Source organism: Scatophagus argus, chromosome 20, assembly GCF_020382885.2.
Source record: "Scatophagus argus isolate fScaArg1 chromosome 20, fScaArg1.pri, whole genome shotgun sequence".
In the NCBI taxonomy this organism is placed as follows: domain Eukaryota; kingdom Metazoa; phylum Chordata; class Actinopteri; family Scatophagidae; genus Scatophagus; species Scatophagus argus.
In genome coordinates, this window is record NC_058512.1 from 5,033,918 (window position 1) to 5,052,526 (window position 18,609).

Here is an 18,609-nt window from a genome sequence, read left to right on the forward strand (position 1 = left end):
TGATTTTGGTCCAAAGACATTTATAGAACAAAACGGCAAATTGCATCTGCTCCTCCTTCCTCATCAAAAACTCCACCATCCATCAATATGCAAACTGTGAAGGTCAGATATCTGAGCAAAGTTGCAGTAAGCAAAACACTCTTCTGAGCGGACGGTTAAAGAATATAGATTTCTGTGTGATTCTGTGTGATTGAGACCACTGTTGACTCACACATTTATTCTCCCTTCAGTTGAAAAAGCCCCAAATTAATCACAGTGCAAAGTGAATTCGTAGAACGAGGCCCTCCTGCTGAGAATGAACGCATCCTTCAGCAGTCACTTCACTTGTTCAGGTTTTCAGTACGAAAATGGAAAGAAGGCACATGAACACCGAGGACGGACTTTTCAGCGCAGCAGGAGACAACATCTGTGCAGTCGTTAAACATTTGAAGTGTGAAATATTTGCATATTCATAGTTTCTAGTCTTTTTTGGACTTGGTGTCATTTTAATGATTTTAAATTTGCTAAGTGAACTTTTGTTTAAAATGGAAAACCGTGTCATACACAGACTTTTTTTAATGTGTCTGAAAGTTTAGTTGAGTCAAGTTTAGTTTAGTAGCACAACAATAAGGACACACATCCATCGACCTTAAAGGCTTTCTCAGCATCCTCCCTTTAATTTAAACAAACAAAACAAACAACACACAGCACAAACAGGATGCTCAAGACATGACAGCCAAAATAAATAATATTAAACGAGGAGAAAAAAAGGAAAACACAAACAAACCCAGTGTTTGTCTGAGAGTTTGACTTTTTGTGTATTTCTCAGCTGTTCTTAAAACGTAGACCTGATTCCTTGACACTGCTGGTGTAAAGCGATGTTTGACAGCATCAGAGAACATTAATAATTCATGTTGATGTGACTGAAAGGTCCACAACTAAATGGACCTTCTGCTCATGGAGTAAAACAAAAAGCATGAGCTTCGGTCGTTGTCAGGTCCTGTGGTCAGTCGGTCAGTTTGGGACTGATCGCAAGTTCCCTCTTCTACATGACCTTCATAATGACTACCAACTGAAATGTACTTCCTGTAATCACATATGGCTGTTTTCATGTTTGATGTGTAAGGACAGGCTGTTAGGCTGTTTGGGAGTTGCAGGAGGATCAAAGCAGACTTCATGTTCGCCTGGTGAAGGAGGATTCGGCAAAGTGACACGAACCACAGCAACAGCAACAAGTAAGCAGAAGTGCATTTATTATTAACCTTTAAAGATGAAGAAACAGAGAAAAGTGCTTTTTAGTTGTGTGTGTTCCTCCCACTGTGAACACACAGGAAGCTCAGTTCTCGCCTTACTGACTTTGGTTAGAAGCCCTGAAGATCATCATTAATGCAGTTCGTCATCAACTTGTTTTAATGCTGAGCTTTGCAACCATCGTGTTTTTAGCTTGAGAGCTTGACTCAAGGTCAAAAGATCAGCCGGTTAGTCCTGGAGCAGAAGAAGAAGAAGAAGAAGAAGAAGAAGAAGAAGGATCTGTTGTTTTTGCCGACAACAGATCCACCTTAGATGTTCAGATGGAGTTGTTCCCTGTTTTGAAAATAGCAGAAGTGATAACGAAAAAGGATAATCAAATGTTGGTTAACAAAATTAGTAAAGAGCATTTTACAGGAAATTAATTTCCGCTAAATAAATGCCTGCCTACTCATGTTTTTCTCTTGTGGAAATTTCCCCACCTTTACCCTTATCATCCCTGAGATCAGTTATGTGCTGTAACTCCCTTGCAGGTTACACGAGTTGAAAGATTATGTGGGTTTCTCTCATGATGTTTTGCTTTGATTAGAATGCTTTAGTGTTGGCTTAGTTTTACACTGACTTTCCTACCGGAGAGCAGGCGATTTAGTAAGCATTTCAGCAGCGAACTGGCACACTGGCAGGGCTTCTGTGTTAACTGCTGCGGAAAACGAGCTACTTTCAAAGTTTTTTTGTTTTTGGGGGGGTTTTTTTATTGAGAAGGACCATGCATGCATTTAATTTCAAAGAGAGAAAAGGTGATTTATGGCAGATTTGGCTCCGATCTAATTTCCATCTGCAGGTGCACACAGTCAGCAATACTGAGACATTCACTCACATTCATTCACATGCATAGTTTCTGTCCCGCTGATATGTGTTCAGGTTATTGTGATGGAAATTTTGTATGCTCTGTAGCAACAATGACATAATGTTTACTTTTACTTCATCCTTAATGTAGTCAATCTGTAGCTTTAGTTGTGTAGTGTTATGGTGACCAGGTGATGACCTGGTGAACTGACTGTTACAGCCCCGTTATAAATAACATCCTGGGTAAAGCAGAGGGCAGGAAGAGATCTTCATCTCACAAGAGATAAACCTGAACTGGGGTGCTAACAGTTATCTGTTTTTCCTTCAGCCTGTGAAGGAGTGTCTGAAGCTCCAAACAAAGAACCAGAGACACATCAGAAAGTATAAAATGAGACGAAGTCCTCAACCAGTGGGGCACAACTCTGAACTGCTAGCTGCCATGTGGTTCTGTGTGTTGCCTCCGCTCTATAGAGATTAAAACATTTTGGTGCAGGCTATCTTCTGGATTTGTTGTGTTTTCCTGTTACAGAAATGAAATTTCTGTAATATTATCTACAAACACACTTCACAATATAAGTCCCAGCACAACTCATCCACCCCATACAAGAGAAAAATCAAAACGGTAAAACTGAATAAAATTAATGTTGGCATGACATGAAATCTGCATGTGTTCAGCTCAGCTGGAAGCGTGTTGTTTAACGGACATATTAAACACCATTAAATGTCATTATGTGAGAAATTAACTTTATCGTAGCAGAAATTAATTTGCTCATCTCTGACTTCCTGAAGCGTTTAAACTCGCGTCAAGATGCGACGTGTGACGTCGGATGCAGTCTGACCTGTGGAGTTTTTGTTTGTTTGTGGCAACATGAAGAGCACAGCTGCTGTCTGTCACCTCTTTCCCTTCAGCATCGGCAAACACTGCCCCCCTGTGGACCGACTGCGTGCGTGGAACGTGAGAAGCTGCGTGTCGACACGGAACGGCCCGCAAAGGAGACAAAGACCGTCATGTCTCAGTGTATTTCGAGAAAAGCAATGAAATCCGCAATAACAAGCGTGGAAATTAGTAAGAAGAGAGTTTCGTTTCCGTAAATGAAACTCAACACAGGAGCAGTCCAAACACTCATACTGAGAAGAGCCTTTCACACCTGGAGTTCAGTGGAGTCTGTCTTTCACGTGTGTTCCTCGAACGCCTCTTTATGATTGATAGCTACACTCAGCAGAACCAAAACAAAATTGTCAGTGTTTTTGGACACGTTTAAGTTTTGACATGATGATGACACGAGATAAAAAAAAAGCCGGGGGATGATCAAAGTTATCAAGTCCAGTTGTGTTTTTCTTGGGAAAGTTTTAGATTTTTTGTAATTGTTTTCAACTTCTTCTCCTTTTCCTTAACTCATGTTTCCTGGATTTGATCTTTCACCTGGATGGGAATAAAACATGTTTTGGTTTTAGGCGTGGGAGGAGATCGGTGACCCTCGGGAGTCTCACACAATGCCAGGTGACATTTGACCCGTGCAAGTTTAGCCTTTCGGTAAGTCAGCTTTCCCTGCAAGATATTAATCAGTGGAATAAGTTTAAATAACAATAACAACACGCTCTATTTTAAATTCTAAATGAGCCGTGAAGGTCAAGCCCAGCTACTTTAAGGTGATTTTGACAGCTTTTAACTCATCAGATTCTTATCAGCTGTGAGGAACTGACAAGTCAGACTGACTTTATAACACTTTATAACTCATTTTCTGAGCAGCAATCCGTTTACATTTGTTTACACTGGGGCTTTTTAGTCTCTGGTTTTTACACACAGTCGGTCAGTCGACCTGCTTTCTCTGCACTCTATTGTACTTTATGTAACATATGTTAGTTTATTTAGTATATTTTATTATTTTTATTTCTATCTATCTGAAGTCAGCTACAATCCCCAAATCTCAGTTTGTGCAGGATCTCATCCACGCAGCAGGAAAACAGATGTTTGCAGATGTTGTCGGGGACAGTATGAAGTGTGGTGCCTCTGCCTTAAACAGGCTCTATCTGAATGTCAACACTCACTCAGCCGCTGACACGTCAGCTGGGTACAATGGCTCAACACTCAGGAGTCTGTTTACCCTCAGGAGCTCGATGTACCTTGACATAATGTGTCGGATAAGGATTAGAAACGGAGGAGGTTTTGTCAGGTTGTTGTGCGTGTGGGGCTGGATGGCGGTATGTGCTGATGACTGCAAACTCATGCTGGACAAGAGATCAGCCCTCAGTGATAAAGACCTGAATGAAGCCTGAGAGGCAAAATCCAGGGTTTAAAAAAAGGGGGTCAGTGAAGAACTGAGTGCTGCTGGTCTGAATACGATCCCCACCCCAACCCTCATTGGATCCTGCTTTTGAACACTCAACTATCAACTGAGTGCAAACTCTGGCAACCACAAAGATGTCCTCTGGGCGTAGCCTCTGATATCACGCATGGGTGTGGTGCTGTACCAACAAAAAGTACATCCACTGGCCTGGGAATGAAAGATCACTGAAATACAAATATACAAACCTCATTCTCCTCATGGTGTGCTGAATGAAATGAGGGGAGGACTGTGGTCATAAACACTGCTGCCGTCTGTGTTTACACTGTCTGTTTGTGTAAACAAAGGCAGAAATTTTTAGCGTCAGTCCAGCTGAACTGCAGGATTTATTCTGCAGCTTCTGCCTCTATGGGTTTGTTAAGTTCCTCTCAGCGTGACGCGCCCTCTGCTGACATGTTCGAGTATCGCGCTGACACATTGTAAGTACAGTACAGTGAACCTGGCATTTGCTTCACATTTTAGGGCACAATGAAAGAAACAAACAAACAAAAAAATACATAGGGGTTTCTATTTTTAACATATGTAACTTTTTCCGGTGAATTTAGCATTTTTCTCACGTTGAACCCAACTGTAATTTTGTTCCCATGACAACAATTCTTTACACATATACATATACTGTGTTTCTAATCCTTTACTCTCTATGAATCTTAACGTCTTTTAAAACACCTTTTTTTTTAACCCTTTACATAACTTATGAACTATGCAGCAAAGCGTTCCCTCCGGGCTGTGGTGCCTTTGCTGTCTCCGTAAGCCATGACTAAACGGCGAGCCATGTTTACTGTTAACAGCCCTGCAGACTGAGTGCGTGTTGTGTCGGCAGGACATGCTAGGCTGAAATAAAAGGAGAATTCCAGTCATTTCAGTATGGCATTATTTATTTTCTGTTCTTCAGTGTAACTGCAGACATCTGTGCAAGTAGGCCCTCTAGTGGTGAGCCTGAGTCCTGCTCCTGACCTGCTGCTAACGCCCTGGTACACCTGGTATGCAGTATGCACATGGATGGAGTGGTTTACCTGCAAAGCGCAGCCAAGTTAAGACAAATACTTCCCCAGGTGATTAAACTGTGTCACCTGTGTAACCGAGGGTTGGGAAAGTCTTCATCAACAGGCTGCCTGTGAGTGGAATATGAGCAGATGTCCTATGATAAACAAGTCTGCATACAAACCACTCATCTCACTTTGCAGCAATAAAAGAAACACTTCACGGCATCAGTAAATGGGCTGGAGAAGAGTTTAGACGTGCTGTTCTCAGTGTGTTTGTCATTCCTGCCCCTGCAGACTGTTTTTCTGCCTCACATCCACACACTTTAACACATTTGTTTCTGAAGTTGCTTGTGAGTCTTGTGCTGCTTCCTGGGGCCCATTTTTTAAAATAATAATAATAATAATAACAATCGAGTCGTGTGTGCAGAATTTATGCAAGTCTATGTTAGTTATGTATCCAAGTCTTAGGTGTAAATGATCATAAAGCCTCTTTTTTCCAAGGTTAAAGGAAAGCTTTCTGTTTGTTGGAACAGGAATTCTGCACGCGACAGGAAGAGGTTTAACTTGGTTAAAACCTCATCAAAGTACCCCCCAGCAACACCTGCAACGCTGAAATAAAAAGACTAATTTTTGATCCCTGAGCGTGAAAATCTGATTAAAAGTGTCTCTGTTTGGTTTGGCAGGAGAAGGAATCTGATTGGCCCTCCCCCGCACGTTGTGGGCGGGCTTTATTTTGAGGCTGCAGGCTTCACTTGAGCGTTATGAAGTCAGTGACAGCGTGGTCTCACGCCGTGCGGAAAGTCATGAGGGACTAAATCCAAACAGGCAACTTTCGACCGAAGAGGACACCTCGGCCGCCTGACCTTCACCTTAATAGCTTATTAAAAGGGGTGGGTGACTATTTTAATATCACAGACTCTGGACAACGTCGTGACTTTGTTTTTCTTTCGTTGTTTTTTTTTTTCACACCCGGTCAGAAAGTGGTGTCCTTTTATGGGGTTCGAGACTCAAAACGAAAATGAACCCACTGGACAGGTGCGTTGACAGGTTAATTAATAGCCACGTCTGAATGTGAGGGGGGCGGGGGGGGGGGGGTCTTCTGCTTAGAAACACTGTTAGATGTTTGTTGATGTCCCACAAATGGAGCAGGAGGATTTTTTGGCGTGTGGAAGTCAGTCGTCGTCAGGTTCGCACACCTTGTCAGAGGGAGAAGAAGAAATGACAGCAGTCAGAGTTTCCGGAGGTGGACGTGATGGTCACAACTCGGACCTGGAAGGTGTCAGCGAAGTGGAGGAGGACAGAACCGCGGAGTACGACAAGGAGACACCGGGGGATGGAGAAAGTGAGGACGAAGACGAAAAGGTAAACACACCAACCACTCGGAGATAATTGGTGACTTCACCAGGAGGTTCACGTCGTCTGCTTGACGTGTCCGTGTTTTAGTGCAAACCAGCAAGCACTGCGGGTGTTTAAACACATTTCCACACTTAAACTGAGTGAATCCCCTTTAACACCAGCTGTCAGCAAAGCAACACATCTGAAGACTCGTTGCTTTTGCTCCTGCTGTCATAATATTTATAGGTTTGTTTGTTTGTTTGTTTGTGTTGCCGGGGCTCGTGTTTGGTCGGCTGCACATGTCATGAAGTGAGTACATGAGGCGCTCATTCATGCCGTCCGCCTCCTTCACTTCATCCACCACATTTACAACTCGCACTCATCCTGCAGCCTCTCGGTGGCCTGTTTTGAGTCGTGTCTCCCTCTGTGTGACACTATGGTTTCTGATTTTTAAAAGTTTTTTCTGATGGTTCCCTACTTCTAGTCCCTGCATTTTGTTTCCCAGAGCTGACCGTTTTAATTCTCTGGTAAATAAGCTTTGACAAACCCAGACCTGCTGCATGAAAACCACATTATTTTAGGTGCTGATTTAGCTTCGTGGCTCGTTTGGAGGCTGCAGCTGGCGGTCCTGCGGAGTTTTATTGAGAGGAAATATTAGAAACAACACTCAGTATGCCAGCAGCAGCGACTGCAGTGTCCAAACTGACCATTAAGTTGAATCAGCACCTCCTTGAAAATGTTTCAACAAATCTAAACAGCACAGTCTGAAGGCAGGATTTATTTCTGGGCCTGTTAGTGACTGCATTAGTTTAAGCAGCTCAATACACTGGCAAGTAAGTTTGCTGTTTCCTTCCAGCGTTGAATGTTACAATACAAAACGACATGTTATGTTTTGTTTGTGTCTGTCAGCTAAGGATTAGGAAAATACAGTCACAACTTCCAGCGAGTCAAAACTGGTTAAAGATCCTTTTCAGGGTGTGATAAGTGGACTATTTTCTACAACCAAATTGTTAATTCAATAATCTCATCTTTTAGAAAAACCCGCGGTTATTGTGTTGTTTATTCAGGAAACAGATGGAGAAAATGAGGAAGACGAAAATTCATGTCTCAGCCTTCAAATTTGTAACACTTTTTTAGTGGATGCTTCTGCCGACTGGTTTGACTGGCTCTGATGAGCTCAGCCTGATGTGTGCAAGGGTGTGTTTGAGATTTCAAGCGTTTGCCTGACCTAGTAAACCTTTTCTGAATTAGAATACCGTGCAACATGACTGTAGGCTGTAGGTGTGGCTGACTATCATCCCTTATGAAGTCCAGGACAAACAGTGGTGGAATAAAGAAAATTGTGCAACGTCATCCGGGTATTAGTCCATACCTTTTTTTTGCTTAATAATCCCTTTGATCCTGAGTCCTGAGACAGTACAGCATTAGGTAGCTAATCTGTGCTTGTTTTTTTTTTTTTTGCATGACACATACATCTGTCATGAAATGAAATATGAGTATTTTCTTTGTCATGGAAGATGGAAATCCACAGACCTGCAGAGAGGACCGAGATTTCACTTCCTGGAATGATACTACAAGTATTCCCCAGCATTGGAATGTAACTAATTTCATCAATAGTCATTCCTTCGTTTCTCCACGTGAAAGCAGTATTTGTGAGCTTGTCAGACTCCTGTATGCACCGGCGTCTCCTGGAACGTAGCTCCCCCGCGGTGTCACGTTTGCTACCAAACACAGCTTAACTAATTTAGTTTGGCTGAGTTTGAGACATCACAGACCAAAGACAAGGACTAAGACTGGTCTCTCATTTCATTCACTCTCTCAAAGTGAACTATAATACACCATTAAAATGCACGCTGTTTGACTGAAATGCAATGTGTTTCCCCACCTTTTAGATGGGAGATGTAATATAAACTATATGGAACTATATATATAAACTATATATATAAATACTGGGACACCTGACTGTTACACCATTGCATTCTTAGTACATAGACAGCTTTACAGCCATAACAGCTTCCATTCTTCTGGGAAGCTTTCCACAAAATTATGGATTTTGGACCAAAAGGCCTGGCTCACAGTCTCCGTTCCAGTTCATCCCAACGGTGCTGGATGGGGTTGAGGTCAGGACTGTGTGGGACAGTCAAGTTCTTCCACACCAAACTCATCCAACCATGTCTTTATGGAGCTTTGCTTTGTGCACTGGGGCACAGTCATGCTGGAATAGAAAAGGGCCTTCAACAAACTGTTGCCACAAAGTTGGAAGCACAGCATTGTCCAAAATGTCTTGGTATGCTGAAGCATTAAGATTTCCCTTCACTGGAAGTCAGAGGCCGAGTCCAAACCCTGAAAGACATCCCCATCTTAACACTTTTGTCTACGTAGTGCATATGAACAGAGCGAGAAAAAGCTTCTTTTTCTCCTGATCTTTTTGAAATATCAGTTCGAAGCTCATTTTAAACCAGCGACTTCTCTTACGGCAGCCACAGGAGAGGAGTTGTAATTCCACCTGAACTAAAATGACATGAACTGGTCACAAAGCAGGTCTGATGACCTGCTAGGAGGAGCCTTCCAGCGGTAGTAACACTATAGGGTTGATCGGAGAACCCTGAACTGTGACCTACGGCTGTGAGGCTAAAGAAGGAAAGTCTTCTGAGAAGTCGCATGATGTCACCTTTCCATATTTATCCCCACTGCAGTGTTTCAGGGAGTGAGCTCCTTACTACAGTAGTGCTTTGCCGAGTTTTCTACAATGTTTATTGGGTGCTTATCTTCACAAAATGTCGGTGTCATTGCATCTCGGTTCCGATCCCGACATCTGAATCAGTCCAGTGTTGTGGGCAGTGGACAGAGAACATTATCTGCAGTCGGGTTGAACTTATCCCACGCATCATCTTTTTTTACATGCACAAGATAAAATAACAGAAATAGATTGAAGTAAGATTTACCGGCAGATTTTAGTCCAAGAAGAGTGGATGTGCGCTGTCCAAAATCCAAAGATATTAAGTTGAAGACTACAGTTGGGAAATGTTCATGATGATTCATGAAATTAGTGAATCTTCATAAATGATCAATTGATCACTAAAGGAAATAACATGCAGGTTAAGTGTTTTGTGTTGATTATGCACTGAATGTTTTCTTGATTAAACTACTGATCTTTCTCTCAATAGTCCCTTCAGTATCAAAAAGACCCCCTTTGCCCAGAGCCCAAAGTTATGTCCTCAGTTGCTTGTTTTGTCGGGTCAACAGTCCAAAGCTGAAATGCATTTAATTCACTAACTTACCTGACAGAAACAAGCAGCAAATGGAGAAACTGGAACCAGTTTTGTATATAGATGATTATTCCTTGTTAGTATGTGTTCTGCTGCTTTTATATGGGCTTGCATTCCTGTGTCCCGTACTTTCTCATCTCTAGCACTCATATTGTGTAAACAGAGTGTGGAAATTGCCAGTTTGTGTCAGGCTTAATCCCACCATTTCCTATTTGGTTTTCCCGCATGTGTTTTGCCACTGCTGTAATAACAAGGGATCGCTACAGGTGTGTCTTGTTTCTGTGTATTTCAGCCTAAAAACATAATGCTCTTAGCAACTTGTGATACATGAAATGAATTAGCCAGCTGTGTTATTATCTGTGTTATTATTATCAGTGTTGTTTTCCTGTTCTTCCCACCCCCCAGGTTCCCTCTTTCAGTTTTGATAATGACTGCAGATGTTTGTGTAGCTACCTGACAATCAGGTGGATTATCCTCAGTACACAGAGTGAGAACCAGCATGAGCTGAATGGCTTCCTCAGTGGTCGGGTTGGATGGAAAGTGTGTGTGTGTGTGTCGCATGCGCTGCCCATGCCGCTGCTAGAACACACTTATGGTTGGTTTTTTAGCAGTTATAAAGAGGCCATACTCGTTGTTTTTATCCGTGTGATGCGTGTAAAAACAGCGTGACAGTGGGGTTCCCTTTAGTGATGAACCTACAGAGAGTCACCACCTGAATCTGTTCAGCTGGTTCACTCTCGCCTCGCTCACAGCAGAAACCACAGCAGGAAATTATTGCCAGAGAAACCCACAGAACTCTACCCGCTCAACCCAGCAGCGGACGGATGCAGTTGGAGAGCAGCTATCAGCTAAAGAGTTACAAATGTGACTCCAAACCATTGATAATGTTAATTATCATAATAATGATCATTTAAAATGTGATCATATGTCAGTGCCGTGTTGTTTCTTGTCACTTGCAGAAGGCTTCGCTTCTAACCTTCTTTTACTGTCCTTCATTTCGTTTCTGTGAATTTATCACTCTGACTTTACATCCATTCACCTTTATCTCGTCACCCAGCAGACAGCTGCTGTCAACAGATAGCTTCAACCCTGTGTGTGTGTGCGTGTGTGTTTGTGTGTGTATTACTCTAAATGATGGAGCGTATGGAGCAGTGAGACCATTTACAGCAGGATTGCAACTGTCAAATAACAAATTACTTTCCTAAAAGCAAAATCAGTGGTATTAGAGAGCTGGAAAAGAAACAAAAAGCAAACCAAACAGCTCACACACACACACACACACACACACAGATAAACAGAAAATTGCTGACTGAAATGAAATATTTTTCTCTGCACGTCCCTGGTGAGCAGTTTGCTTTGAACAAACTGGCACACTCCTCTGCAGTGAGTAATGACTTTGTTGAAATGGGAACTAACCATGTGTGACGTTTGGCACTCGGCAAACTGCATTAGCTGGAGGATTAAAACAACTAGAAAGGTTTGTTGAATTGGAGCTGCTCTGTTTAGGTTAGCAGGACGCTCATTTATCACAACAAAGACGTGTTCATTTGGTCTGGATGGGCCAGATTGTTTGTTTAAAAATGTCTGAATCATGAAGATAAATGTTTTTTTTAATGTATGAAATACATGCAGGCATACAGAATTACTTGAAAGCATGGAAGAGATGGATTAGATTCAGATGTTTCATATCCTTTACAACACATTCAGTGTTCGGTCTTTCAGCATGCAGAGCTTCTCGGTTCTGCACTGGTCCTCTTAAAGCAGGTGGTGCTGAATTGTTGATTAATTGAGAAGTTGATTGACTGAAAATAATTTGCTGTACATTAACTTGTTTAGCTTCTGAAATTTAATAAGTGTCTGCATTTAAGCTGTTAATATCATTATGAATTGGGCATCTTTGGATTTGAAGATGTCACCTGCACACTGCACAGGAGGCGTTCAGGCACATTGTTGAGTGTAGGTCACCTGCATGCTGGCACCTTTCGGAGCCCATTAAAAAATCACTGTAGCTCCACGCGTAAAACACAAGACAAAATGTGTGTCGGTTCCGTTGGATGCCGGTGAGACGCACACGACTCAAACGCCTCCTTTGAAGTCAGGCAACGACGGGCTGATGGGGGCTCAACACAGATTAGTTTCCGAGCTTCACAGGATGAAGCCACAGCACCAAACTCCAATACGTGTCATTGTTGTGATGAAATTTGGCAGCTTGAAGGGAAGTGATTCATGCTAGGATTGGTTTTAAGGCGGCAGTTGGAAATGAGCTGAATCATGACTGGAATATCTAACATCCACTTCTGCCTGCACGTCACTTGGGTGGGTTAAATGCAGAGAACAAATTTCGTTGGAGTGAGTTCCCTCCAATGACAAAATATGTCACTTTCTTTCTTTCTTTCTTTCTTTCTTTCTTTCTTTCTCCTCACACACTTAAAGTGGAGACTGCTGTTGAGTACGCTGATGAATGGAGAAAGAACTTCTAAAGAACCTTGTGTTCTTTAGAGGCTTCTGCTTCTTCTGCTGTGGTGTGGATTTTACCTCATTTCTATGCAGTGGTTGGACAAAAGCGGCTGCTCAACATATTAATGTAAATGTCAAAGATATCTATATTTTTATCAAGGGACATTGTTAATGAGCAAGTATGTGATTTTACGTTTGAGTGCATTTATGTGCAGGGTTTACTGTTTCATTTTTTTTAATTAGCTACAGTATCGGCTCTAAACATCTTGTCAGTTTCTAAGACAAAGTCTGTGTGGAGTTCAAAAAGGTGCAAGCACTTTTCAGATAGGGAGGGTCTAATATGTTGCCTTGTGGGAAATGTAGGAACCAGAATATTTGAGTTGTGACTCATACTAAATCGCTTCGGTACCCCTTTAAGATCAGACCAGTTTTACACTGTGCCAAAGTGCCTCAGTGAACATCGTAAACAGTTTTAGGGTCAGATTTGGCCGCTGATCTTGGTTGTGTTTGTTCATCTTATGTAATGGATCGACTTACACTGTTTGGGGCTGTGCAAGAAAGCACATTGTTGTTAATTTTGCTTGAGTAAAACAAGTAAAGTAGGAAGCCTCTGGAGGATGTTCTTTATACGTTACTGAACCTGATGACTGATTGGAAGTCATAATGCACATTTGAGGATCTTTAATTTGCTTTGGTGACATGTATGTGTTGTGTTGTGACACTTAAATGTTCAGTGTGGATTCAAATTAGGGCTGAACCATCTGGGGAAAAAAATAAATAAATGAGTCACAATTTTAGTGAGGATGGCAACCTTTGCACTTCATTTGCTGCATGTTTCCCATCTGTATCTCCTGTCTGACACGATCCCCCGGTTGACTACATGAGGGACCTGTTCCCTGAAGATGGAAGGACAACTCCCGCATGTTGCATCAGCGCTTACTTGTGCATAAATATTTGCTTCTGTTTGGCAATGTTTAACTCTCTTTCTATGCAGTGGTTCCGTTCCTGTGGTGTGCCCCTAAATAAGCAGCCATTTATTTAAGCAGGCAGCCAGTCAGAGTGATTAGAGGGGACATCCAGTGTCACTCTATGCTTTGTGGCTAAGAGGATTAACACAATCTGGTTAAGACGCTTTTCACTCCTACGTTGGACTGCGTCTTTGCAAGATCTGTCTTTGATTTTTGACTCTTTTTTTTTCTGTCCTTCTTTGATACTAGAATAAAATGTCTTTAGGTCGGAATTTACCTGTAGGTCACCGCACGTCGTCCGAGGGAAGCAAGGTAAGAGAGCCCAACAGGAGACGCTGCTGACTGGATTAGGAAGGAGGGTGGATCTAAAGTTCCTGCAGTCTGTTTTCTATTGTGTTATGTTTATATGTTAAGTGATATTGATTGTAACAGCGATATGATATACTTAAATTATACTAAATGCTAAATAGGGGGATTAAAATGTTAATCTACTTCCAGGTAGGGCTGGGCGATATGACTAATAAATGTCGAACAATAAAACGTGTAGTTTCAGTCGATCGTTATTCATCAGTTTTGAGGACCTATTTGACCTATTTTATCAACCGCAGTCACAACAGAGTCACTCAACTCTTCATAGACTTGCTTTTGTTCACTTTATTACTCACCTCCTTTTTGAAACACTTCTCAGTGTTTTTCATGGCCTCAATCCCAGATGCACATCATGACCAAAATGTAATCGGCTGTTTGCTGGCCCGGGGCCTATCAGTACAGCAGATATTATGGAATGTGTACATTAAGTCTCTAAGGCTCTCTTTGACTTCCTCTGTGAAAGAATTAATGCATGGTTTAATTATTTACATGCTGAAGATCATAACTCTTAGCGTGGTCATTCACATGAAATTGCAGAAGAAAAGAGATGCTGTATTTTCTTAACTTTAGACCATTTCAACACAGGAAACTGAATTCCCATGTGACAGCACAGAGTTCAAATGGTCAAAGCCAAAGATTTTTCCCTTAGATGATGAGGGGATTGTGTCAGTGTAAGGAGAAAAACAAGCTATCTTTTGGTGACAGAAATGTGGATTACCCCGCTGAGAGTTTTGATAATGCAGACTTATTTGGATCTGAGCAGCGAGACTTTTTAAAGTGTTACTTTTGCTGTTTTGCTCATGGGTAAACATGAAGATCCTCAGTGCAGAGAGCAATGGGAAGAGGAATTAGGGGAGAGTTGAAGAAGACAGATGTCGGGGTGACAAGGTCGGCCAGAACATAGTTTGCTCTACAGCAGCTGACCCTGAGAGAAAAGAGCGAACGCGTTCCATATTTCGAGAGTTCATTGGGCTCGGTTCATAAAGACGTAAGCATTGCTTACAGTGAACCTTGCATTATATAATCACGCCACATGCTTGTTTAAGGAGTCATGAAGGCTACTAAAAAGGAAATGTCTCAGCTTTCAGTGTTTAGAGAAACTGCAACAACACTCCTCCTCTTATACATTTCTTCAACCAGCTGACCCTTTGCTTAACATGTCCCCTCCCCCAACAGTGATTGTCCAATCATAGTTTAGCAACCGTTACTAGGCACGTTAGGCCTGTGTTGTAAGAGCGATACTTGGCATCTTTTTTACTCTCCCAGGGCAAAAACACAAGAGCAAAAGTGTAAGAATGTCCAGCCAACTTGCTTAGCTTACTACCTACAGCAGCGTTACTTCCAGGGAGCATTTGGATGGATCTGGATGCACCTGAGCTCTGATAGCTATCAGAACTGGGGAAGTTTACCCTCCAGCAGGAGCCCAGTTGAGTAGTTGTGCAATTAACAGATTTGTCGTCATTCTGAAAGCCTTTTCTCTTGTAACGCTGAAAGTGAAAAGGTGCTATTTGAAAATACAAATAAGTATGTTAGCTAAGCAGACGAACAGTGTGATGTTAGAGTGAAATCAAAAGACTTTGTTAATACAAAACAGCTGATAATAAAGTCAGCCGGAGGGACTTTCAAACCAACCCATGACTCTAATGTTACGTAACATTAACGTTAGCTTACTATCTTACCACAGCTGATAAAATGTGCCAGTAAGAGCTTGCCTTTTGATGAATGTAGGCTATAGCTGATCCAAACAACAACACTTGAAGGTGTGGAGAAAAGCTGGCTTTTATAGAGAAAGAGGGAGAGGAGATGTTGTTTAAATACTGGGGGAAATGATGCACATTCACAGACTGTCTCTGTTTGAAGCCATTCGTACCATATCGATTGGTGTGAGTTACTGTCATTTAATGGGCACAATTAATAATCTAAGAGGAGTCTCCTAATTTGTATTCAATATTTGACTCGTGAGAAAAATGGTTTTGAACATAGTAGAATGGAAAAATAGAAATGTAGGTTGAATGGCCTGGTTGGTTGATTTCACTCAGATGGCCAAACACCAACCACGATGAAGTGAGATTACGTAACCAGCAGCACTCTGCCGTCTGTGGTGTACTTTCAAATGCAACAACATGGAAATCTGCAGCTTTTGGCTTCAGAAGCTGCGTTTTGTCACTCCCTCTCATCAAAAGCATGTTTCTTGATGAAAGCCCAAACCTAAATGGTAGAGGGAGGAAATTCTTGAAGCCGTTTCACAGTAGCAATTCTCGTGTGTGTGTGAAAAGTGTGTTTCGATTATGACCAATTCATCCCAGTCGTTGGTTGGAAGAGGATGGGTCAGGGAAACAATGGCAGGGAGGGCGGTGGGTGAAACAAAGGACAGCGATGACTGGAAAGAGGTGAGGTGCAATGCTTCTTGATGTATGGGGTCTCTCGCTTCCTGTTTTATTGTAAACATGTGCTCATTGTGTCTTAGCAACCAGTGGAAGACACTGACAACAATGTGTTCCCACTCGTTAAAGGTTCCTTTCATCCATCTCAGTGAAATGATGAACTGCACTTCCCCACAAATCCTTCAAAGGAAATTAACATCATAGGGTGTGAATACGTTTGCTAATTTCCCCTTTGTTCAGCTGCTTTAAATTATTTCTGTAGTGTGGAAATCATGACTCAACCCTCTTCACCTTTTGTAATGCATAATCATGCTAGTCATTGAAGTGTACCATAATATTTTGTTGACAAAAGCAGGAAAACAATTGAAATTATACATTCTGTGCTTACACTTGTGTTGTTTTCATAGTCTAACCTCCACTAGGTTAGACACACAACACACAATTATGTGTATACCACAGCGTTGGTTTCACTTATTGGAGTATTTATCACATGACCTTGAAGACAATGTCCCTGTGTGCTACTTTGCTTTTTTTCTGTCCTTTCATCCTTGCATTTACCGGCGTAGGACATACATCACTTCCTGCTGCTCTGTCCTTTTGTTTGTCAGTTTGTTTGGGTAGCTGTGTATGATTGTGTATACACAGCGGTATAGAAACAGACTCCCTTCAATAGACGAGTGTCTTTCTCTGCCTACAACGTGTTGGTCTTTGCAGTCTTGGCTTGTAAAGGTCGCTAGTAGGAGTAAAAACCTCTTCTTTGTGCGACTTCACCACAGCATGCTGGAACGGTTCCCTCTGTGCATCACAGCGTTGGTGGTGTGGTTGGTGACTCTTGGCATATGCCCTACATACATACTGTTCTAACTTTATTTTTTTTTTAAATAAACCTAATGTCTGACATGATTTGCTTTTTCTTGTGCTTGGCTCATTTCTTTATCAATAACAGCTTTTTATTGCATTGTTGCAACATTTGGTGCTTCTTTGGCAGACTTTGTTATCTCAAATCAGTGACTATCAAAGCCATTATAATCGATTTGTGATTGATTCTGCAGCTGTACAGAGCTTTATGGTGAGTTTCAACTCCTTGTTTAACTGGGCAGCCCTCAGCTTTGCTCTTGTGGTTCACACTCACCACTATCATAGTTTTGTTTTCCACTGCAGCAGGCAGCTGCTCTCAGCCAAAAAGCTCCAGGTACCAACTGGCTGCTCAGCACCAAACAGCAGGCAGATACAGTTTGAGATAAGATGGCAAACATAATGAGGTATTTAGCAGCTAGAGAGACAGATATGGCTCTTAGATAAGTGAGCTGGTAAAGACCATAAACAGAGCTAAAAGAAGGTGATCGTTTGACTTAGATTACAGATAACCAGAAGCTTGACTCCAAATAAATGTTGCTCTGTAACTGCTGGATGTGGTAACTGTTACACTGCTGCCAAGGTTGCCATGTCATGCCAGGATTTTAAAATTTGCACATTTAGAGTATTGGTGATTAGTATAGTGCATTATTTTTGTGCATTTTGGAGTGACAGGAAAGGAGGAGGGGGAGGAGATGGGGGGTGTTTAGTTTCAGACCTGACGGATATTGTGGTTAATATTGTATTGTCAATCACAGGGGCAGTTGTCAGATTGTGCAATCTTATGCGGAGTCAAAATGACAAGGTTGTTTTATAAGCATTAGACTCAGTATAACCTATGATGGTGTAAAACGGAATAAATGAAAACTCAGTGCTGAAATCATTCCAGGCAGTTTAAGGTTACCTCATCTAACAGTTGGTAAACACCACTGTCTGTGTGTGTTGTGCCGTCCGCCTTCTTTGTTTCACTTGTTTGCTGTCTCTTCTTTGCTTTGACAACAAAGGTTTGTTGGTACTGTCCACTGTGTGTGAAGCTGGGGGTGGAGAGGGGGATGGAGGCAGGCGGGGCAGGGCAGGTTAGGTTTGAAGCTGCTCTCAGGAGCTCTGAATGGCAGAATGGTAGGTGAAAGGACACCGGCTGTTGCCAAAACCGCAACACAGTGAGCTAACGAAGGCTGGCTCACTGCAGTGCTCTACATGTAATCAAACAGGTATTTTAAGAGCTGACACCCACTCTTAAAATCAGTGCAGATGTTTTGGATCAGCTGGACTTATATCCTCTAACAACAGCTTACCGTCAGCCGTCTCATAAGTTACCTCAAGTATGATGTGCAGGAAGGGGAAATATGGGTTTACTGATTTACCCGAGTGATCATCTGTAATTGCCTTATAAACTCATCTCGTCCATAAACCAGATGAAACTCTGGCCAGCTTTGGCAGCCATCCACAGTTGGCTCGAATTTTTGTTTTGTTGCATGGAGCGAGTCAGGAGGGCGAAGGCAAAAGGTTGCGGGGCTTGTACAGTTGAGTTTGTTTGTTGTGTGCTGGGTGTAACATTGTGCTGTGTACTG

At 42.1% G+C, this 18,609-nt stretch overlaps 1 protein-coding gene across 6 annotated transcripts in view; it reads left to right on the top strand.

Annotated features, from left to right (window-relative positions):
- Positions 1-6,138: 6,138 nt before the first annotated feature.
- The window catches only part of mast4 (microtubule associated serine/threonine kinase family member 4), an 82,447-nt gene continuing 69,976 nt past the window's right edge, over positions 6,139-18,609 (top strand). For 4 of the 6 annotated variants that reach the window (XM_046375884.1, XM_046375887.1, XM_046375885.1 and 1 more), the window contains exons 1-2: positions 6,139-6,436; positions 6,551-6,763. In XM_046375884.1, the coding sequence (XP_046231840.1) occupies positions 6,395-6,436; positions 6,551-6,763 (255 nt within the window). In that variant the 5' untranslated portion in view covers positions 6,139-6,394. Of the gene's footprint in view, positions 6,437-6,550; positions 6,764-12,424; positions 13,743-16,080; positions 16,190-18,609 lie in introns of those variants that run through there. The other 2 variants (XM_046375890.1, XM_046375889.1) reach the window with 2 other exon arrangements.